Source organism: Microcebus murinus, chromosome 2, assembly GCF_040939455.1.
Source record: "Microcebus murinus isolate Inina chromosome 2, M.murinus_Inina_mat1.0, whole genome shotgun sequence".
Taxonomy (NCBI): Eukaryota; Metazoa; Chordata; class Mammalia; order Primates; family Cheirogaleidae; genus Microcebus; species Microcebus murinus.
Window position 1 is genome coordinate 110,105,143 of NC_134105.1, and position 23,486 is coordinate 110,128,628.

At 46.3% G+C, this 23,486-nt stretch overlaps 2 protein-coding genes across 4 annotated transcripts in view; both read left to right on the plus strand.

Moving 5' to 3' along the window:
• LOC105873570 (carboxyl-terminal PDZ ligand of neuronal nitric oxide synthase protein) overlaps nucleotides 1–23,486 on the plus strand; it is a 293,709-nt gene that overhangs the window by 245,411 nt on the left and 24,812 nt on the right. For all 3 annotated transcript variants that reach the window (XM_012768617.3, XM_012768618.3, XM_012768620.3), the window contains 3 exons: nucleotides 7,848–7,989; nucleotides 18,492–18,658; nucleotides 20,141–20,320. In XM_012768617.3, coding sequence (XP_012624071.2) covers nucleotides 7,848–7,989; nucleotides 18,492–18,658; nucleotides 20,141–20,320 — 489 coding nt within the window. The remainder of the gene's footprint in view (nucleotides 1–7,847; nucleotides 7,990–18,491; nucleotides 18,659–20,140; nucleotides 20,321–23,486) is intronic.
• The window catches only part of UAP1 (UDP-N-acetylglucosamine pyrophosphorylase 1), a 246,640-nt gene continuing 233,067 nt past the window's right edge, over nucleotides 9,914–23,486 (plus strand). The window contains exon 1 of the mRNA XM_076000337.1: nucleotides 9,914–9,917. The gene's annotated coding sequence lies outside the window, so the exon portion shown is untranslated. The remainder of the gene's footprint in view (nucleotides 9,918–23,486) is intronic.

Below are 23,486 nucleotides of genomic sequence, written 5' to 3' on the forward strand. Positions count from 1 at the left end.
CCCTGTCGCTTGCTCCCTGCAGTTGCTATTCTATACCTGTCCATCTTCCTTTCATCATACACAAGGGTTCCCACCTTGAGGATCTTAACCTTGAGCTGATTCTTTTCAATTAGGCTTTCACCAGAAGCTAGATCGCAGAATTTGCAGGGATATAATGTGGTGCCTGTTATTCTTCTACTACGCTAGATTATCTAAGTTCTAGCCTTATATTAAGTTGAATAATAATATCTAACTTGTTTTGGTTACTTGCTGTGTGACTCTTGTAAGCTCTATCTATGAATTGTCTTATTTCATTCCCACAGCCACCCTGCGAGGTAGGTACTATTGTGCTCTTCATTTTGTAGATGAGAAAATGGACACTGAAGGCACATAAATTAGGTAAGGACTCATAAATAGTTAAGTCAGAACTGAACTGAACCCAGAAAGTCTGTCTCTGGAGCTCACATTCTTAACTACTCAATTATACTATTGTCCGTGGCTCATTAGGAAGTTGTGTAACTAAGGAGTGGTTTTGTTTTCCAAGACCAGTTTCTAACTGTGTTCTACTGTAATCATGTGGGTATGAAGAGCTTCTTAACTTTGAATGGACCAAATCACTTTGACATGGGCTTTCCTTTATCTTCCTAGTATCCTTGTATGGTCAACATTGACTCCATTTTATAGTTGTGGAAAGAAAGGGCCCAGGGAAGTAAAGTACCCTTGGTCACGTAATGAATCAGTGATGCCACTAAGATTAAAACTGGGCTTCCTACTTCCCAGTCCAGAATTTCAGCCACTAAGATCTGTTACGAGAAACTTACATAAAAGACACATCAGCCTTTCTGGACTTGAGTTTCTCCAGCCATCAAATCATGGAAGGCATCTCAGGAATGCGGATTGTTATATGTGAAGTGATCTGATCTTTCAGGAACAAATTCTCCATGACTGGGAAGGATTGCCAGGAGTGTGGTGGAGGAGTCCTAGCACTCTTGAGACTCATGCTAGAGGCAGGGAAGTGAGTGGGTCTTTTCCTAGCTAAGAACATCCATTAGAGACACTCCCTAATAGCATGGGCATTCCTCATTTCCTCTCCTTGGGGGATATAATGATACTATTCATTTGCAAGGCCTTTTGCCTCTTGAGAAGCCTCTTGCATGGTCTTTTGACCTCTCCTGTGGAGTGGATGTCACCCTCCTGTCATTTTCTCCTAGCCCCAGGAGGATGTGGCTGTCTGCCTTGATTAAGAGTGACTGTACTTATTAGCGCATCCGTGCATGAAGTGTTGGTGATTAACAGGAGCCGCAGGAATCTCCCTATTATCTTCACGGGCAGCTCCTTGAAATAATTTTGCCTGCAATCACACCCCAATTGGTTTGGGTTAGGAAAAGTCATTTCCTCCTATAATGCTATCACCATTAAATTGGGGGCCACAGCTGTGAAGTTTAACTGTCCTTTAGAGTTTGCAGTGGATTCTGAATGATGATGACAGCCATATGCTAACGCATGAGTCACTTGCTTGGTCAAGCTTGAAAGGTGAAAGATTGGAAAGTCCTAAATTGAGCCATATATATATATATATATATATATAGCTTTGGGTTGGGTCTGGAAGGCAAAATATAGAAATCATTGGTCTCAGAACTCATCTAGCCCAAATCTCTCTCTTTATGGATGAGGAGATCAATACTTACAAAGGTATATTAACTTGTGCATGGTCACTCATCTGGTTACTGACAGCACTGAGGTTATAACTCATCCTTCTTTCCTCTATGGTACTATGTTTCATGGACTGGCAGAGTAGTAGGAAAAAACTAGCAGTCTCTTGGAAACTTTACAGTGCAGTATATGCTGTCAGTGTTGAAAGCCACACCTGCTTTGAAACTAAACTTTCCTCATACTGAGCAATATTCTGGTGTCCAAAGTATTGCCTCAATCAAATTATATAATCAAGGCCACTAAATAACCCTATTGGGCACAAACCTAACCTAACATTTCAGAGCCTCAGTACCTTGGATCTTCCTGTATGTGGAAGTCCAAATATAAATATTTTCATGCTTCAGCACTGTAAATTCCATAGATTGCAATCATTTGATACATATGAGCTAAATATTTTATTAAGGTTCAGAAAAACCCACATTAAAGAAAGATGACATTCAGTTCTATTTTTGTTGAGATTCTGTGGTAGTTAAGGTCGAGATAAGGACACTATTTTATTGCTGTGATAGATGAGAATTGTAAATCTGTGAATTCTCCTGCCTCTGACTTCATGGATTTCAATTCCCTGGAATTCAGAAGCACTTGCCAGACAAATCCCGAGTGCCCGGAATATATCAGGGGGAGCAGTAACCATAGTGGAGTGGAAAGCTGGTAAACTAATAAAGAATCTTACTTGCAAGATGTGTGCCCCGCCCCGCCTTCTCTTTTTTCTCATCTTATTATTGTTGTCATCATCATCTTCATCTTGCGTTTTGTGCTCACACTCTCTACTCACCTTGCGTATCCAATGACTCCTTTAATTATCTTTGTAAGTTGTGAAATAAAGAGCTTTTCCCAGGACAGTGAAATTCAGAACAGTGCCCAAGATTATTTATTAAATCAGCTGCAGAGTAAGACTAATGATCATTTTTTTTTACATGTATGTAGCACTTAAAAGAGTCCCAAAGTTTATAGGACCAATCAACAGCAAGGTCACTAAGAAGGAGAACAGAAAATAAAATCATAGTCCATGGGCATGGCACCTTGAACAACACACCCTATCTCATCTGATCTCAGAAGTTAAGCAGGGTCAGGCCTGGTTAGTACTTGGATGGGAGAAAATAAAATCATGATTGACTGTAATTTTTCTATAGGCCAATGAAGTATAGGGATCAGCCTTTTGATTTCCACCTTCCTAAAGCTACAACTGCAGGCTTTTGTCTGCCTTTGAGTGTACAACCCACACTCACTGAGAATACAGTGTTAATTTCATGGCCATTGCTATGATTCATTAAATATTGACACCTGCTAGGTGTATAGTGGATAGCCACATTAGGTGTGCTAAAGAGAACAGCTGTTCATTGCATCTTGACTTTTGTGCTAGGTTGAGGGATGTCCTGAGGGTGGGGGAGAGGGAGCTATGTCAACATGAAAAGAAGGGGATATAAAGAATCATTCTGTGTGTGGCAAAGGTAAGTGGCATACAGTTCTAAGACAGCTTCCTTTCCAGCCCTGTTTTCACAAAATTGCCTATAATTGGCACTCCCATGAGCTTCAGTGCTCTCCATCTGCAGCTGAGAGCCACTCTGAGGTTAGATATCCCTTTCTAGCTTTGAAAACATCAAAGCAACCGCATCTAGCCTCATCCTGACAACCAAGAGGCCACACATGCTTTGAGGCTGCTAATAGAAAATGGCTTTTAGACAGGAAGATTTGATCCGTGTGGCAAAGCACTTTCAGGGGCTTATGTAAAACTAAACTTCATTTGTACAGAAATAATGTGATATAATGATGCTTTAGTAAATTCCAGAGAATGGCCAGATTTTAGAACTCAGAAAAGGCCATCTTCTCGAAGTCCCACTTGTTTGTTTCTTTGCACCTCACAGCTTTCAATCTTTAAACATCCACCTTGGTTTCCAAAGACCTATTTGTGGTCATGAGATGTGAGCACCTGCTTCAGTGTGACTTAGGAGACCCAAGGACAAGTATTCATAAAGATCTCTGGAAGGGGTTCTTTTTGAAGCTTCTCTTTACCAGAGTGCTCTCTCCCTTGGGTTCAGACATGGCTTATTAATTATCAAGTCCCAGCACGTTTGATGCTTGCATTCTGGGATGCCAGGCAGAGGGTGGGATGACCAAGTAGGGTAGGCCTAGCAGGCAGGAGCCAACATAGTTGTGCAGAGAGCAGATGGTGGGAGGGACAGCCCCCGCCAGGCACAGGTTGCCCCTGCTGGCCACCTTCCAGTAATTGGCCCCCTAATAAGGCTCTTACATAGAATCCTCTAAAGGTAGGCTTCACTGTGAAGGAAGGAGAGCCTAAAGGGTCAAGGGGCATCTGAACTCACATAGCCATTTACGAGTAGAGCCATCCAGCCCCTTCTGACTCCTAGAGTGGGAAATGGGAAGGGCAGTTCTTTTATGTGCATGTCATCATCCTGTAAAGCAGACGGGGTAACTCGATTATGTATTCAAGTGCAGAGGGCTCTTCATAAAATGTGCCACTGTGTCCTTTTGCTATGAATGGAAATATAGCCTTCACATTAAAGAGGAGTAAAGTGAAGCATAAATCAAAATGAAACCATTTAGCACTGAATGTAATTAAAAAAAAAAAACTAGAACTCTTACTCAACAATTTCCTCATGTATGGAAACCATCATGCTAGCTCAGACCAAAGATCCATTTGGCCCAGGAGTTTGCCTTTGGTGCCATGGGGAGGAAGGGTATGGAATAGCCCTTTTGATGCCAGCATACGTATGTATGAGGTGTTTCCTTTGGTGTCTTTGTGTTTCTATTGTTAATAATCCCACTTTTACTGCACTACATTTTGTTTTCTGCCTCAATTGCCTTTTGGTGCAGTGAATTCCATATTCAGAATAAAACATTTCTTGAGCACTTACTATATGCTGAGCACTGTGGGAGGTGTTATCATGTATGTTATCTATATGTTTATTCCCCTGTGTGACAAAGGAGATGCTATAGAGAGAGACATCACTGATTCACTTTTTCAGTGAAGTTCCGGGATTATTATAGAGAACATCTGTCATCAAGGAAATGGGAGGCTGAGGAGTGGAATGCCCTTTCCAACATGGGCAAGGCAGGACCAGTAAACCTGAAGTCTGCATTTTCTGTTTTCTCAGGGGAATCAGATAGTGGTCAGAGTCGATTGCTGGTCTTAGTAAATGGACTAACGTGTAAAAATGAAACAGCGTAAATATTAAGCTTTAAAACCAACCTACCTCCTTACAACCATTTTGGGCTTATAAATAGTTGTTTGAACCTATGGGTGTGTTCCACATGTTTGTCCTTAATAAAGGTAGCACAATCTAGATTTGAGGCAGAATCTAGGTTCTTAAAATGCTCAGCCCTGAGTGCCTCCCATTGTACATTTGTACTCTCGTGGTGCATGAGAAGTGCAGGTCTTCTGTGAAGTCATTTCTCACCAACTCCATCTTCTTATTTAAATGTAATCACTTCCTTCCAAAGGCAAGTTTAGAAATTCAATCCCTACCCCTGTCTAACCCATAGATCAGGGGCATATATTTGAAGATCTTTAAATTTTTAAAATCATCTTAAAAGCCAGTTAAGGGAAGTGTCTGTGATTTACAGAGATGGTGGAATTTGTACCATTTCCTCCTTAGGAAAAACCTGAGATTTTACGGCAACAAACACAATAGTGAATTTGGAATTTTCTATACAACTGTGTATTTTAAAAAAGAGAAGCTGAGTCTGTGCTCTGAGAATGATGCAGACTGCAGGAGACTGACTCAGTCTTTGCAGACATTTATTCAGTTTGTGATATCTGGATTAATTCATGTAAGATAAGAAAGTAATGGAATTAAACACCTAATCTCTATATATCATTTCGACTTAAAACCATTTAGGTTTCATTTCTAGAACCTAAATCACTTTCCACTTCCTATATAGATGCCTAGGAGAGCAAAATTCCAAGAGTCAGAGAAGAGGGGAGGGAAGGGGAAAGGTTCTCTGTAATGGACACTGGGTATTCCTGGCAGGTAGAATGAAACCATATCTCAGGTTTGGTAAGCTAGCGATGAGTTTTCCTGTAAGAGATTAACCATAGGTAGTCTGCTCTTATTCGCATAAAGGGAATAAGGAATAAAAATATCTGTAGAGGCCCATGGGAATAACACATTTGGGTAGAGCAGCCTTTTCTTTTTTTTTTACCTGAAAGTTGAGCTCCCTGGCTCAGTCTTCTAACCAGAGCACACTGTGACAGCCAGAGGAGATATGAAAAGCTGGGGTGTCCTTGGTCCAGGTTTGTTAAGGAATGTGCCCTCCAAATCACACCTTTTTGTATGTTTTGGGAACACAAAAGGTAGGTGCTTTGTGCTTAGGACTGATGCTTGCTGCTTCTGAGCTTCCTGTGCAGATAGCACAGTTGTCTCTTAGACTCTACAAGCCTGTGGTATAAGAAGAGACCTGAGCCTACCCCGTGGACACAGAAGGAAATTAAGGATAGACATAGAGGACAGAGGTTCTGATCCACCACTGGGTGATGGGGGACCCCATGGAAGTTACCTGTCTCCTCCTGCTTCACTTAAGGTTCTTATCACCCAGAAATGTCAGGATGTTCCAGGTGAGGGACCAGTGGGGAGTATCTCTGGAGTTTCTATAATGGGATAAGAGTGGTTTAAGCTATCGGACAGTTACTTTTAGGAGGTGGCTTGAGTTGATCAAGTATATTGAGATCTGAAGTACACGTGTAGGTGAGGATTTGGCCAAGATACCTCTTCCTTATTAACATAGATGCTGTGGCCTGAAGTAGAAGGAAGGAACATAGACATGACACCAGGCTTGAGGAGATAGCAAGGATAGCAGTTTAGGAAGTTATAGCCAGTAGAGAATGGACCAGAGCAGTAGTTCTGTCTGTGGGGTTCTGAGGTTCCTAGGGGTTCACGAAGATAGTAAGGAGAAATGTGAACTCATTTTAATATTTTAAAAAGCATAAATGTGGCTCATTTTATGTCCCTCAACAAGGCCCTTTAAGCTTACCACAACACTGGGCGTGAGTTTGGTGACGTGATACCAGCTGTCTCGTGCAGATGTGAAGCTCTGCCTGACTGCTCACATGACTTTGGGGGTTTTGAATGTGATCGATGGACTTCTGTGGTGTCACGAGGCGGTCACGGCCGACCTGAAGCCAGACCATCTAAAACATGATTGATGTTAGACTTGAGTACAGGGTGACGGGCACAATTAGATTATATAAACTACAGCCTGGGGTGGTAGAGGTGCTTGAGGCGCCTGAGCTCTGAAGCTATTTCACATTTCACTCATTTTTATCCTTGAAAGAAAGCAAAAACTGACTGATCATCAGGTTATCGTCAGTTATCCGCCTTTGAGGCCATGCCCTGAAAGGCCTGCGTTGGATTCTTCCTCCATCCTGCTCGGGTTGCTCAAGGCTCCGCCCAGGGACAGACTGCTTTGGCCTCCCCCTCTCCCCGTTAAGTGGCGGAGTTCTGGGAGCTGGGCTCGGGCTCTCTTCTTGGGCTCTTAAAGGAAGCAAACTGAAAGGAAGGGGGCACAGAACAGACTCAAGGGAGTGGCGTCTTTGGAGTTAGACCTGGAAAGGCTCTTCTTAGGTTTAGTTGGCTGCCTGTGGGGTCCCGGGGGAACTTGGGTGCTGAGGTCCAGTTGGTCTTGCTGTTCAGGCCATGGCTTCCAAGCCCCATGTCACCACAGCCCTGGGTCTGCAGGAGCGCCAGGGAAACCCAACATTTGTAGCAGCAAAAAATGGAAAAAAAAAATTGGCTGAGTTCCTTTTGGTTTGATGGACCCCATTGAACATTTGACGATGGTTGGCAAACGATTCTGAAGCATGTTGATGACTTTGTTACACTCAGGAGGGAGGAATTGGGGCTGAGTCCAGAGTTGGTATATTTGCTACCTGTCCTTTCCGTTGACTGACCATTTCAGAACTGTGGTGACAGATTCTATTTTCTGGAGTATTTCAGGGGAGGAAAAATGTCTTCACACTCTTGTTTGTGAGTACAGTATTGACATATCTGAACAACCTTAGGTTTTTCCACCTCTCTCCTTTGCTGGCTTTGTGGGTCTCTGTCCCCATACCCCTCGCTCAGCCTCACCCATCCCTACCCATCTTATGTCCTTGTAGAGTCTCCACGTCCTTCACTCTTCTCCTCTCTCTTTCCCAGAGCCAAGCTATGCGGATCGTCCGGACAGTGGGGCAGGCCTTTGAAGTCTGCCACAAGCTGAGCCTGCAGCACACGCAGCAGAACGCAGATGGCCAGGAAGACGGGGAGAGTGAGAGGAACAGCGACAGCTCAGGGGACCCAGGTAGGCACCGGGTGGCTGCAATGCAGATGGAGGGGCACATACATGCAGTGTGCACCCCCCCAAGCCCAGGCTAGCATGATTTCACTTACAAAACACTTCATTTTTTTCTGTTTCTCTCTGGATTCCAAATTTTCTTTAAGAACTATGTGTTACTTTTATAACAAATTAAAAATGTTTAAATTATTAAGTGAGGAAGCATTTAAAAGCTGGATATCAGAGAACACTTCCTGAAGGTAGAGCTGCTCTGCTACCCAATCTGACTTCAAAGAAAATTTCAGTAAAAAAAGCACCACCATAAAACACATTAGAAAGAACACACATTTACAGTTACCTAAAATATTTTTTTTTTCAATTTCTAACTTCAGTAGTTCTATAAGCCCTCAATGTGAACAGGATTTCAATGTCCCCAATTTTCAAGTCTCATTAAAAGTCAGGAGTGAGACAAGGATGTCTTTTATCTCTATTATTTAACAATAAATACAAAAGAAGTATGAGCAAGAAAAAGAACAGGTAAAAATTAATAGTTATGTTAATTTTTAATGTGTGAAGCTCAAGAAAATTAACTGAGAACTATTAGAAATAGAATTCAGCTAAAAAGGCAAGGCCTAATATCACATACAGGTATCTGTGGTTTTCATATACTCCAGCAACAGCTGCTTAGAAGTCATAGTGGAAGAAAAAAAAATTCATTAAAATAACAATTTGAAAAGATACTTACAAATAATCACAATAAAAATGGATATGTTTTATATGAAAAAATCTTAAATGGAAAGGCATGCCCTGTTTTTAGATGGGAAACCTCAACATCATAAAAATGTTAATTTTTCCTTTGTTAATCTATAAATTTAACATGACAATGCAGATTTCTAATAGCAAAGGAGGCACTGTGGTGAGCTAAAGTATTCAAAACTTACGGGACACAGCTAAAACAGGGCTCAGAGGAAAATCCAAAGGTTCAATTATTTGCGTTAATAGATGACAAAATCATGAAAGTCAAATGAATTAAGCACCCAACTCAAAACAACAAAATAAATCTCATTCTGCAAATGAGTTTTGCAAAGTGGATGGGAGAACAGACTCTTGCTTTGCATCTTTGCTGCACCCGTCACTGGCTGTGTGATCTTGAGCAAGTTCTGTAACTTCTCTGTGCCTTAGTTTCTGCTTCTGAAAAATGAGAATAATGGTAGTGTCTAATTTATAGGATTATTGTTATAATTAGATGAGCTGATACATTTAAAATGCTGAGTCTGGCACTTCGCACATAGCACTACACATGTTAGCTATAATTTTAAAGTAAACATATAAAAAATTTTTTAAAGCAAGAATACAAAAATTTTGGAAAGATGAGTGATAACAGAAGAGTGGCTTTCTGTATATAAAAACATGATAAAGCTATAACAGGTAACATTGTACTTACAGTAGGTAAAATTGGTGCTAGAATAAGTGCCTGAATCAATCAGAATAGAAAGTCCGATATAGACCCAGATGTGTGTGCTAATTTAGTGTATGGCTTAGAGGTAGAATCCCTGTGGAAAACAAAGTGGAAATCCTTATTAAATTTGAAAATTCACATGCCTTTTATCCCCAAATTCCTCTAAATTTCCCTTCTAAGAATTTATCCTAAGGGTGGGCCCATGCATGGGTGAACTGGTGCATATATAAGGTTATATAGCAAAGAATTTGTTATAAAACCAAAAGATTAGAAACAGCAAGAGGGGACTTTTAAATAAATTATAGTACAAATAATGGAATACTACACAACCATTAAGAATGAGTAGGTTCCTGAACTGATACAAAGCCATCTTTAAGATATTTTGTTTACTTTTTGAAAAATCAAGGTTTAGAACTAGATATGGTGTGCTATCAATTATATTAAAAATATAGGTATAAATGTGCGTATATATGCAGGTATTTATGTGTACATGGGGATGCAACCCTTCCCCATGTTTATTATACATAGAATATCTCCAGGATAGTACACAGGAAACTGGTAACTGTGGTTCATTCTGGGAAAAGGACCCTGGGTGGCCAGGGTACAGGAAGATTTCCTTTTCACTATACTTTTATAACCTTTGTACTTTGGATATATATTAGTCATAAATTTTAAAAAACATAACATCATTTTCATTTCAGTCAAGATCACTGAGGTGCTTGCATTAGTAACAGAGCGCCACTATGTAATGAACGCGAGTAAGCCCAGAGAAAAGCAAAGTGATTCTTCTGGCCCCATAGAAACCCACAGTCGCAGTGGCAGCCAGTATGCATGTACACACAGAAATTCTAACCAAAAAGGTTAGAAATTCTAACCAAAAAGGAAAGAGCATCGTCTCAGGTGAAGCCACTTAACTCTTGGAGTGAAAGGGGCCGGGCACGGGGAGGGTGCCAGGGCTTGAGTGCCTGAACACGGTTATTATCCCAGGACTCCTGTCTGAGGAGCTTGATCTAATCTCCAAGTGCTTAATCAGAACCTACCTCAGCTGCTGGTCGGAGAGACCAGAATTACGTGGTTTGGGCTTTTAGAGAGAACAACTCTGCGTGGATACTGTTTCATATAGACGACACCTAGGGGTAGATTTTATTTGCCACTTGCAGTGGGAGCGACTCCCTTCTTCTACCTCCAGCCCCTGCTGTGGTCTGCTGGCTGGGGCGGGTTGATGTGGTTTGTTGGGACACTGTGGAGGATTCTCTCTGGGGAGTCAGTGGGGGTTCCACAGGGATCACTTCCTAGCCTTTTCGTTCAGCCCTTGTACCCTGAGCTCCTTCCTGCCCCGGTGTGCAGTAACATGTACCTTCCAGCCACTGACAATGCTGTTCCCTCTGCCAAGGGTCCTTGTGTTCACCTCCATGCAGGTGTCTTTGTCATCCTTCAGGCCTGGCACTCTGTCTTCTGGAAGGCCCGACGTCCAGCTCCCACTCTCCCATTCTCTCCCTTCCTCTTCCAGATAATTTAAATACTTTTCCACCCCCTGGGTTCCTATGTTCTCTTTATTCTTGGCTAATGCTGTTAATATTAACATTTATCCCACTCCGACCAGACATATAGTGTACTGTCCTGAATCCTTAGTGGGATGCGAGTTCTGGGAGGTTGGGGACTTCCTAAGCACAATAAATACATGAATAAACAGTCAGTGAGTGTGGCCAAGGAGTGTATGTGTGTGTTTTAGTCCTTGTCAGTAACCATTTATTAAATGCTTACTCTAGGCCAAAATGCACGTGGAGATCTAGTAGAGATTTCAACTGGGAATGGCTTTTAAATAGCCCTCTTAGTAAGGAATGACGACACTTGGGACCGGGACAGTAGGTAGAATTGAGGTGAGACCAGAAGACTGAGCAGAGAATTGATGAGACAGTAGTGACGGTGACCACGGCTGCAGGTGGAGCCCAGCATAGTCACACGCTTTTGGCCATAGCATGGTGAGCCTACCAGCTATATTAACTGTTCCTTTTTGTTACCCTTTTGGAGCTAATTTTCCCAAATCATATTAATGTACGTGAAACCTCAGTCGCTTGGTGTCTTCCATATACCACTCTCCCTAAGAAGAATGTAGTTGATATATTCTACATGTAGAAACATCTGGGTCCATTTTAGGAAAACCTGTTGGGCCCAGTAGAGTTTCTTTAAGGTTTAAGATGTCCAAGAGAGCACTTGAGTGTGCCTCCTCCAGGAGGTCAAGCCTGGGTCGGGTGGTGCTCTCTGTAAACCATATTGGCTTCCCTGGAGAGAAGAGGAAGCTGCAGGGCTCTCCCCTCCTCTTGTAAGTGAGCACATAGCCTGTGGGGTGATGGGAATTGTGTTAGGGATATATATGGAGAGAGAGAGAGAGAGGGGTTGATTTTAAAGAATTGACTCACATGGTTGTAGAAGATGATTAGTAAATCCAAAATTTGCAGGATAGACCAACAGGCTGGAGACCCAGGGAAGAGTTGCAATTTGAGTCGAAAGGCTGTTGGCATAATTCCCTCTTCCTCCGGGTGGGTCGGTCTTTGTTATGCTAAGGCCTTCAGTGATTGAATGAGGCCTATATCCCCATTATGCGGGGTTACCTGTTTGACTCAGAGGCCACCGATTTAAATGTTAATCTCATTTCAAAAATCACCTTCAGCATCTAGAATGATGTTTGACCAACTACCCTTGTGGCCTAGCCCAGTCGCCATGTGGAACGAGCCATCACAGAAGCGAAGAGGCAGCGTAGCATGATGGGACCGCCAGACCAGTGGGCTAGAGAAGCTACCAAGGGCTCGGGTTCTGGCGCCAGAACGACGGGACTCGAATCCCGACTCTACCTCTATCCTCAGCAAATTTCACATTCTCCCTGGATCTTCTCTCATCTGTCCAGTGAAGTGAGAGAGTGTATGTGAATCAGCAGGGTGCCTAGGGTACCAAACGCCCCCAGTGAGAGGGAGCCACTTAGCGAGGTTACCAGTGCTGACTCCAGACTGCACGACCCCATCTGTCCAGTGAGGGAGCTAGTCTAGACAAGACGTCTCCACTACCAAGATTTCATGACGGGTCCAAGTTAAATGATGAACAGGGCGCCCTCTGGCTGCAGCATCGTGCGTGGCCATGGCGCCGAACGTTCCTTGAGTATGAGCGTTTGGGTCCCAGACCGGAAACTCTCCCCAGGGAAGGCGGCTCCGGACCCAGCTCCCTAGTCACCTCCTTTTGAAGCCCTGCTCATTTTTTTTTTTTTTTTTTACTGTCTATAAACTGCTAGGAATGTGTTTCTTCTTTCTGTCACTGATTCCCCGAGAAGGGTTTATTGACCCTGCTAAGGTTGTTTTCTGTAATGGGGCACCTTGAGGGTCCAGAGTAGAACTTTTGATGGGAAATATATCGCTTTCCATGTTTGGGAACTTTTCAGTTGATGCAATGTTTATCTTTCCAGTGGCGCTGCCTCACCTGATGTGATGCAGGGTCTTTACTGTGCAGAGGTAACCGGTTTACTCTTGAGGAATTGGAAAGTGCAGAGGCTTTGCTGTCCTTTTTGACGTCTGGTCAGTGCTTTCCCTTCTGGGTTTCAGCCGTGCTTTTAATGATAGTCACTTTCATTAAAGTGTGTGCCTCCTCTCTTTCCCTCTTTGTGCCAGCCTTTCTTTCCTCCTCTGTTCTTTCCACCATTCCCTACCCTGGGGGGAGATTTATCTTTTGTATCTTTTGGCAGCAGCTGCCCTTGGCCAGTTCCTGGGGCTCGGAGCCAGGTGGGGCCACTACTGCTGTTCGGCTTGCCTTGTGGTGTTTCTGTGGCTCCTAGAGAGGGTTTCCTGGGAGAGATCCTGTTCCCTTGGAGGCGACCCTCCTCCTACTGCGGCAGGCAGTCCAGCGTGTGAAATGGTAGACTAGAGCTTCTTAAAAATAAAACTTTTCTTAATGTGGCAAAAGCACCTAAAATCTAACCTCTTAGGAAAAAGCGTGAATAAAATACTATGAACTATGAACTAGGGTCCTCATGTTGTATGTTAGAGATCTAGACTTCTTCATCCTGTATATCTGCAACTTTGTATCCTTTGACCTACATCTCCCCATTTCCATACCCACACACTCCTGGCAACCACCTCTCAGGGCGGTTATGATGATAAATGAGTTAACACCAGTTGAGCGTCCCTAACCTGAAAGTGCAAAATCTGAAATGTTCCAAGATCTGAAGCTGTTTGAGCACTGACATGATGCCACAGAGGAAAAATTCCACACCTGATCCCTTTGCTTTCTGATGATTCAATATACACAAACTATGCTTCATGCACAAAATTGTTAAAATATATATATATATTTAAAGTATAAAATTATCTTCAAGCTATATAAGATGCATATAAAACATAAATGAATTTTGTGTTTGGACTTGGGTTCCATTTCCAAGATATTATGTGTAAGTAAGCAGACATTCCAAAATCCAAAATCTGAAATACCTCTGGTGCCAAGCATTTTGGGTAAGGGATATTCAACCCCTACTTGTAAAACCCTTAAACTAGTGAAGTGCTTGGAGCATAGTAAGTGCTATTGACTTTTAAAGTTACTATTGCAGTTTTAAGGCAAAAAATAGCCATTTCAGGCACTTTTGTACCAAGCTCATAACCCCTTATTCTACTGTCTATATCAGTGCCTAGCAAAACCCCAATTCTGCATTAAAACATAGGACTATTCATTTTAGTTCTGTGACGTTGAACAGCACTGTTCCACAGACTGGATCCAGACTCGTGTTGCCCACACCTGGCCAGGCTGCTTCACCATTCTGCAGTCTGGCTTCTCCCAGCTTCTGTCTCAGTGGGCAGCGGCTTTCTCTTGTCCAAGATTAACCCTTTCACCGGCCTCTGCATTCCACCCCCACCTCGCCTCTTCCAGAACCTTCAGTGGTCAATTGTCTCAGACTCCCGAATCTTCACTGAAACCTTCTGCTATGCTGACATGTTGACCTTGTCCCCAGTGCGGATAGATAAGGTCAAGTCTTTCCCATCTTAAAAACAAAACAAGAGCAAACCTTCCTTGTCCTTGTGTCTCCCCTCCGCTTAAGACCTTATCTCTCTCCTTTCCATGGCAGCCAAGCTTCTTGAAGGACTTGGCTGTACTCGCTGTCTGCTTCCTTATTTACTCCCCACGCCTGCCATTAGCTCTCCCTCCTCCAGTGATCAGACGTCTGCTGCCCTGCCAGCCCTTCCAGAAACTACCAGTGAGGGTCACGGAAGGGCCACCCTTTCTCTCCCCTCCCTGGGAACAAAGTGCTCACCTTCCACAGCTCCTGGGGCACTCCCAACCCCCCACCCCCCACCCCACACTCCTTCCCTTGCGGCCCTGCCAGCTGCTTTTCGGCACCCTTTGTGGGCTCCTGCCTCTTAAGTGTTGGAATTTCTCCTGGACTCGCTCTCTGGTGTTTTTTTTTACGACTTCCTATGATTTCACCTATAACATTTATCTTTAGGCCAGACCTTTTTCCTGAACTTTCTGTTCGTGTACTATATTAGTCTACTGGGCTGCCGTACTAAAATACAATAGACTGGGTGGCTTAAGCAACAGACATTTATTTCTCACAGTTCTGGAGGCTGAGAAGTCCAAGATCAAGGTATGAGTCAGTTTGTCTCCCAGTGAGGACTCTTTTCCTGACTTGCAGACAACCGCCTTCTTGCTGTGTGCTCTCGTGGTAGAAAGAGGGCGATCTCTCATGTCTCTTATAAGGGCACTAATCTCATCATGAAGGCTGCACCCTCATGAGCTAATTATCTCCCAAAGGTCCCTTATCCAAATCCTATCACACTGGGGGTTAGGGCTCCAACATAGGAATTTTGGGGGAACACAACATTCAGTCCATAATATGCCCAGCAGCCTAATGGATACTCCACTTTATTCCTATAGACGCTTACAGTTTCAACAGGTTTAAAACTGAAATCAACCACATACCCATCATCCTGCTCCCCCTGGACTTTTCCTATTGGATGCCAGTCTCCGCTAAGTCACTGAAATCAGAAATTTTAGAACTCCTTGTACACATGTCCCCACCCCTTTGTGCCACAGATGAGCCAGGGCTGTGATTTCTGCCCCCAGAGATCCTTCAGAGCCGTCCCCTCCCCTCTGTGTTACTGCCATTCTCTTAGCTCATGTCCTTGTGTTTATCTCCTAGGTTACTGATTTGTCCCCTCTGGATCTGTCCTCCACACTCTCTGTAGGGTGAAATTGTACAGAATGAAAATCTTTTGGTATTATCTGCTTTCGGTCCTTCAGGATAAAGTCCTGCCCCTCCTTGATCAGGCCCCTCCCTACAGAGCCATGTGCAGTGCCCCTGACACCTGGGAATTTCCACGCCGGCCTTGCCCTGTGCCTAGATCACCTGCCCTGCACCTCCCCTGCCCACGTCTACACCTGCCTTAGCTGAGACTCCTCCTCCAGGTGTTTTCTCTGCACAGGCCACTTTAACCCCGCCGGAGTTAGCCGTTCCTCTTCAGTGGTCCCACACCTTGGATGGCTCCCCCACAGGTGCTGAGCTGTGTGTCTGTTTCCTGTGCGGTCCGAGAAACATCAGAGACACAGGTTTTGCTTATTCATCCTTATGCTTGGTGTCCTGTAGATTTCTCTTTTATATATAAGGTGCTTAATAAACGCCTATTGAATGAATGAAATAAGCACATGTCTAATGGCTTCCAGTTACTACGTAACGTATCAGATAGAAATAGTTTAATGAAGCAGTTCAGAAGGCAGCACTGGCCCTACCCCCATCTTGGTCTCACTTCTCTCTGTTGCAATTTGGAAGCAAGAGTGCCCCAGCCCATGAGTTTCCTGGAATTGCCAGAAGGTTTCTTATGCCATTTCTTGTCTCTTGGGCCTCTCAGTGCCAGGACAGTTGCAGACACCAGATTTCCTCCTTTGTTGTTGGGACCTGAAGGCCATTAGCTGTGAGAGTCCCTGCTCCAGGTCCTGTCTCATGTGACGTGCTGACTGGCTTACACGAGGATTCTAGCCTCTGTCCCGCGTGTCCTTCCTGCCTGGCTCAGCACCACGCTTTCCACTTCTCAGGGTCCTGTTCCTATACCGGCCTGTGCCCATTAACTTGGCGAGACTCCAGATAGCATCATCTAAGCACCCACCGCACAGCAGGAAGGCTCTCGGAAAACAGTCTTGCGGTTTGTGATCCAGTCACCTCAGCTTCAGTTTGGGAACTCCGCTAGTACAGACAGAATAGCTGAGCAGTGTGTGTTTTTATGATTCCACCAGAAGCAGAGCTAGAACCTGAGAAGTCTTCTCATTCCACCTGAGCTTCTGGCTGGGGGTATCCACATCCTCTGTATCTGGGGCTTCTAAGTCCTCCTTATTAGGATCTCCAGGGATGGTGGGGGTTGGATAAGGGGCGTCCTCCTGAAGCCCCTGTTCTGCTACTCTGTCACGGCACCATTCCCTTTGGCAGTATTTGTGGAATGCAGTCTCTATGCCAGATCTTTAGGAGACAGATGAGTGGGACTCAGCCACGGCCTCGAGTCTAGGAGGGAAGGTGGGGGGTCGGGCGCATCCAACACCGTGTGCTAAGTACACAGCACTGCAGGAGCCCAGCTCCCCCGAGGGCTGCTGGAAATTTCTCCCTTTTTGTTCCTGCACAGAAATAAAGACTCAGATACTGAGTTCCCAGCATCACTCGCCTACCTGAAACCAGCCACAGGTTATCCATTAGCCTCTCTGTCTCTCAGGCTAACCCCCCAGTCCTCAAGAAGGTCACTTCTGGGTACAGGGGTGTGGTGAAAGGCAGTTGCTCCCTGTGCTTCCTCCCTGCTGGTGCATAAGGGGGCGGAGGGGCTGCCCCCCAGGCCATAACCAGGACCATCCTTCTGTTAAACACCTTTGCAGCCCTCAACAGGCTGTCTCCCCAACTCCCGGAGCAAACAGCGGGGAAAACCAAGCATATTGTTTACTTTTTAAATACCAGGCTCGTTGCCCCAGTTGACTTGTGTGGGTTTGCCCAGGGAAACTTCTCAGAACGATTTGTTCTACGTGGCAGGCACTCAGAGGACCGAGGCTGGCTGCCGGGGCGAGCTCCGGGTTAGGGGACCTGCTCTCTGTCTCCTGCTGACACCTGCCCGCCCCCTTTTCCGGTCGGGGCTTGGTCTCTGAAAACTTATGGGAAATTTTACTTGAAGACAGTAGTGATGAACCTGATCCCAAATGTAAAGAAGGAAAGTATTTCCTGTGAAATGCCCAGGAATTATAACGTGTTTTTATAGAGTCCGAGAGATAGGATCAGGAAGGAAGAAAAATAAGAACTAGTAGGACTTTATCACACATTGGTATGAAGCCGCATGCCATGTATGTGATTAAAGGTGTGGTCATTGTCTTCAGTGGAGAGGAAGGAAAGTGGGAAGCAGAAAAATGAGATGAGGACCCGGTATGGAAAAGCAGTCCCCCACTTAGCTCCCCCTGACACCTCCTGCAGCCTCCTCTTGGCAGAAGGATCAAGTCAGGCTCTGAGGGTCGGAGACTGACACCGGGTTAAGATGGGGCCTCCCCTCTCCCTGCCCTTACTCCTCAGCCGTGGACCCTGCCTGTCCGCCTAACTGAGCCTGAGTTTTCTAGCTGGAGAGCCTGGGGCCCAGGGAGTGAGGCGACTGGCTCCTTATCTGACAGCTCTTTGGGGCCTGGCCAGGGCAGGCCGCCTCCTCTCTGGGCCCCCCGTGCAGGGCTTCCTCCTCTGGCTGCTTCTGTTCCTGAGCTGGGACGAGGTGGGGATAACTGTCACCCCGTTCTTCCAGCGTCCCCAAACTCTATTAGTATCAATGCACCAACCTGGCAAAGCTGCCACATCCAGGCTTGAGGAAATGTTCCCTTTGTTTCTAGACTTTAAAAAGATATTAAGATGGAAGCCTCTTATTGATCTGGAAATGTCCTTGAATGTACTTGAGTGAAAAGATGTGTGAAAATGTTAGGAAGCCAGTGGTGTCCCTAGGCTTGACATACCTGAAAGCTAAAGTGTTAGGAGAGGAGGACGTTGTTCTTGGTGTCCCTGTTCCGGTCCCTGACTCCTCTGTCCCTGCAGGCCGCCAGCTCACTGGAGCCGAGAGGGCCTCCACAGCCACCGCGGAGGAGACTGACATCGATGCAGTGGAGGTCCCGCTCCCAGGGAACGATGTCCTGGAATTCAGCCGAGGTGTGACCGACCTGGATGCCGTAGGGAAGGAAGGAGGCTCCCACGCGGGCTCCAAGGTAGGAAGGAGGTGGCCCGTCCAGGTGACCTGCACACGTGTGTCCTTAGGTCATCAGTCACCTCCTGCCCCTGCTGGCTCAGCTTGTGAGTGAGGTGCTCCACGGCGGGGTGGTGCAGCCAGAGCACATCTCACTGTCCCTGTGTCCACACGAGGCGCAGCTGCGTGCCAGGGTGCCGCAGCGCTCACTCCTGGTGGGCTTTGCACCCCAGAATCCCACCAATACCTGACCCCCTTTTTCTCCCTGGCACCCTCTGCCCTGAAGGACATCTCCTCCCTGCACAGCGTTTATGCCAGGCCCAGCCCGATGCCCACGCACAGTCCCCTGTGGCTTAGCTGGTGGAGCAGGGGCAGTCTGGGCCTCTCCGCCCGCAGCAGGTGATTGCGTGCCATCGGCACAGCACAGCACCGTGAAGCTGGGCCACTGGATGTTAGAAATGGAGAGACCTCCTTAGTTGTCCCGAACGCCAACCTAACATCTTGTAGGTGAGATGACCGAGACCGCTAGGGGTTCCTGATGTGATCGGGATTAAAACTGAGAACTTGACCACATTCCGACCTGAAGACAAAACTAAATTTCTGAAACAAAGCAAACCCAGAAGGAAAATTACCAACGGATGGGTCTACCCTTAGGTCCCCGCCATTTCACTGCATCCCGGGCACCTCTGTTCCCACGTGGTCCCTGTGTCTTATCCTAGACACCAGGTGTCAGAGGAGGAAGCTGTGTAGCTTGGAGGGCAACACGGTTCTGTCTACCTGACATTGTCCTCAGTGTCTCATTTGTCCTCTACAAGCGGCAAGAGCCCTCTGTTACTGGGGGGCTTCCTTTTGCATGCGTGCGTGCGTGAAAAGTGGGCAGTGGAAGTGCCAGAAACAGAACCTCTCTCCCTGCCCTTGAGTTCTGCAAATCGCAGCAGGTGCATTGGTAAAAGTGTGCTCAGGAGAGAGGGACAGAAACCGCTTCCATCTGATGGAGGATCTTTCCGGATCACTGTCCAACTCTCTGCCCTGGTGGCTGTCCCTGGGAGAGGGGGCCGTGGGGCTGGGGCAGCCCCCTCACATGCCCTTCCTCTAGCCCCCCCACTTATGAGGAGCCGGTCAGACCCTGGAGGCTGGGAGCCACCTCCTTCCTGTTCTGAGCGTGGGTGGTCAGTAGCCGTGATTTTTAGCAATAGACTCTCCTGAGTCTAGACCCCAAGTAGCTTGAGAACAGGGTCTACTTGGAAGTGTGGTGGGCAGGAGATGAGGTGACATCAGCTGTCTGTCTCCGGTCATGTGGGATCAGTTACCGAGGTGTCCAAATAAGACCTTCAGCCCAGGCAGTCACACTCTGGAGCCTCACTCCCGTTTCCATTGGAGACGCAGCGTTGCCGTCGTCTGCCGTGTCACTCCTCCCGAGCGCGTGCCACGTGTGTGACAGAGAAGGGTCCCCTGGAGAAGGCTCCTGCCCACGTGCCGTGTTCTGTCTTCTCTCCTCCTCCAGGTCCCGCCGCACCCCCAGGAGCCCATGCTCACAGCCTCGCCCCGGATGCTGCTGCCCTCTTCGTCCTCAAAGCCACCGGGCCTGGACGTGGGGACGCCGCTGTCCACCCACCACCAGATGCAGCTCCTCCAGCAGCTCCTGCAGCAGCAGCAGCAGCAGACACAAGTGGCTGTGGCCCAGGTTCTCCTCAGCCTCCTCCCTACTTCGCAGGCTCCACTCTCATGGGCTTGACGCGCCTTCCCTAGCGAGGGGCTCAGGGCAGGTGTAAAACCTAGGGAGCCGTAAGGAATCGCTCATGCTACCGGGTCATCGCTTGTGGGGGAGTGGGGGAGGTGGGAGGGGGGCGCGGTTGAAGCGGAAAGGCACACTTTGGTTTCCCGTGTGTCCCCCGCTCTGAGCTGGGCTTGGCTGGCTTGGCTGGATGTTGTTGGTTAATGACTTGAACTCACCCAGGAAAAAGATGCTCGTGATTCCACCCTTCCCTTCCTGCCTTATTTTCCTGGTGTTCGGGGTGGGAAGAGATGCCTTCAGCGTCAGGGCCGGTGTGAGTTTGTGATACCACTCTGAAAACCTCTTAAAGTATGAATTTGTGCGAAACACCCTTGCAAAGACTGCCACCCTGGCATCCCGACCTCCTTGTCCAGAACAGATTTCCAAACCTCCATTTAGTGATCTACTTATTCCAGGCAGTCTTTAATACAGTACTGGCCTTGGAATTCATTATAATGGGATTTATCTTATAGGAATTTCGGTATAGTAGTTGAGCCATAATGAGAAGAATTGGCTTAGATCTCAGGATGAAGGGAGTGTTTGCACCCCAAAGACTTGCTGGGCTACTGCTGCTTTGTAGGGGATCAGGGAGCTGACCCCTCCCTTGCTGCTCTTAGCAGGGACTCTTCCCATTTGCTCTCTGTGGAGGGCACTGTAGTCCACATCTTCCTTGGAACTTAGGAGTCTGAGCCTCATCTCTGCCATGGGCAATCAGGGAATGTTGAAGACATGTTCATTCAGGATTTAAAGGTGAATCCTGAGGTAAGGGCCAGGCCTGATGGGTAGATGAAGATAATCAGGTGGGTGGAGCAGTCAGGTTAGGGAGGGTTGCTCGGATACAGAAAGGCAACTCTGTGCATCAGCAGTCTGAATCTGCTTGGCCAGACTGACGGCTGCCTAGGTTTTCTGTGTTCTAGAATGGCAGGGAGCACTTGTTGATCCTTGTTGTATCTTCTGCTTACTCTTCTCCTGGCTCCTGGTTGGGGTGAATCCCCCAGGCAGAGCTGTGCTTTCCAGTGTGTTCACCTGAAGGAAGCGACCAGCAGCAGCCTGACCACACGGGATCTGCTGTGACTTGGGTCTTAGAAGGAGCTTTTGGTGACACAATCTCAGTAGAGTGGAATCAGGGGGACCCTGCTCTCAAGTTACTGGAGCTTTTTCGTGAAACAAAAGGATGTGCAGTGATGCTAGGAGGATTTGCAGGTGTTTCCAAAACAGCAACAGAAAGGAGGGAGTGTCATTAACGTCTTCTTATATTTGGAGGAAAACAAATCATTTCTCTTTGTCAGATAAAAAAAAAAATTCGTCTCCTGCAGTCACTGATGGTGTGGCAGTCTGAGAATCCCTCCTCCCTGGCGTGGTGGCTGATGGGAGCACGAAGCCTGAGCACTCCTGCCCGGGGGGCTGCTCCCTCCCTCACATCATTTCCAAAAGTTTCCCACTGAATACAAATCCATTTTCCAACCATAATACTTTTCTCTTTCAGCATATCAATTGCCAAGTAATTATTATTTATCTAAGAGTGGGCTTGATGCATATTCATATTATCAGAGAGGCATTTGAATTTGAAGTCACTAAAGAGAAACTTTTTGCATGTTTGTAATCTACACCACCAGCGTGTTGTGGCGGTGGAAGGAAACAGTGCACAAAGCAGCAAGACCTGTAGCTTACTGTGGGTCTGCGGAGTCAGGATGAAACCCTAAGAGTGACTTTTCTGGTACAGAATCAAGCATCTGTCTCAACAGGGCATTCCTGCCCTGGCCCTATTTTAATGGCCTCTCTCCTAGAAGACACTGACTCTAGGGGAAGAGAAGAGCGTGGTGTTCAGGATTTGCTTCTGAGCCTCTCTCAGCTCCAGCCACTTCTGCAGGCTGGGCACCTTTAGCCTCTGACCCATTTGCAATCTGTTGAGTATAGTTGACAGTGTCCTGCTTGACTCAGTCATCTCAGTACAAGCAGTGACATGATTGAAAGGCCACTGTGGGGTATCCATCTCCCACATTGGTGAGATGACTTTGAGTAGAGTCATAGACTTCCAAAATCTTCAGATGGGACAAGACCTTGAGGTCTTCTGATAGCTTCTTGAACAGACTCCTCTACCTCTCTCTGCCATTCCCATCCGTCAGTCTCTGACCACCTTCTTTCTGTTTGCGTCTTCCTTTTGCTGCCCACAGCAGGGGTATTGTACCTCTTGGCCGGCCTGGTCCCCTGTCCTGCAGATGGAGTCAGTCCTAAATGGCACTTCAGTCAGAGGTTTCTCAGCACTGCACACTCTTCTTTCTTCCACTCTCTTTGTAGTGTTTAGTCCAAGGGCTCTTTTTTAGTATCCATATCCTCGGGTAAAATCAATTATGTAAGAGATATAGCTGGGTTGATAGATAGTTCTCCTTGGCATCTTTCACACGTTCGAAATAGACCACATACAGCATGCTCGGTCTCTCTGCACGAGTGGGGATAATTTCATTTTTCAGCATGATGTCACCTTTTACTTGTTCTGTCAGACTCTATTGCCACCAAGCTGCAAGGTTTCTGTCTTTCTTTATTAAACTACCAGCAGTCCCCAGAATTCCAGTGAGTAAAAGTGTGTGACCTCAGCATTTCAGGTGGGAACACATTTTCCTTTTCTCTGGGAGCATCTGAATTTTCCTATTGGCTCCGGATAAAAATCGAAGGCAGTTTCTTGCAGACAGGTGTACTCTTGGGGTCACTTGTTGCATTTTTTATATACCCCGCCCCCCAGGCCCCATTTCCTCTCATAGACCAGTCTTGTTCTGCTGTTGCCATGGGGACCAGGCTTAGGTCTCCTTCACAGTGTTCTGATTTGGACATCAAGACCTCTCCCAGTTCGCCCTAAATTGGTTCAGAGCTGGTCTAGAAGGGGCCTGCCATGGCCTTAAAGGTGCATGGGCAAAGGTGGTATCCAACCAACTCTTACATATTTCCAGGTTAGACCTTAGTGTGTAAATAGTGAATACCCAGGTTCCTCTGCCACTCCCCTGACCCAGCATGTGGCTTGCCTGGCTGCACTAGCTTCCTGCTCATAGATGGACCAGAAGTTCAAGGCTGTGAATGAGAG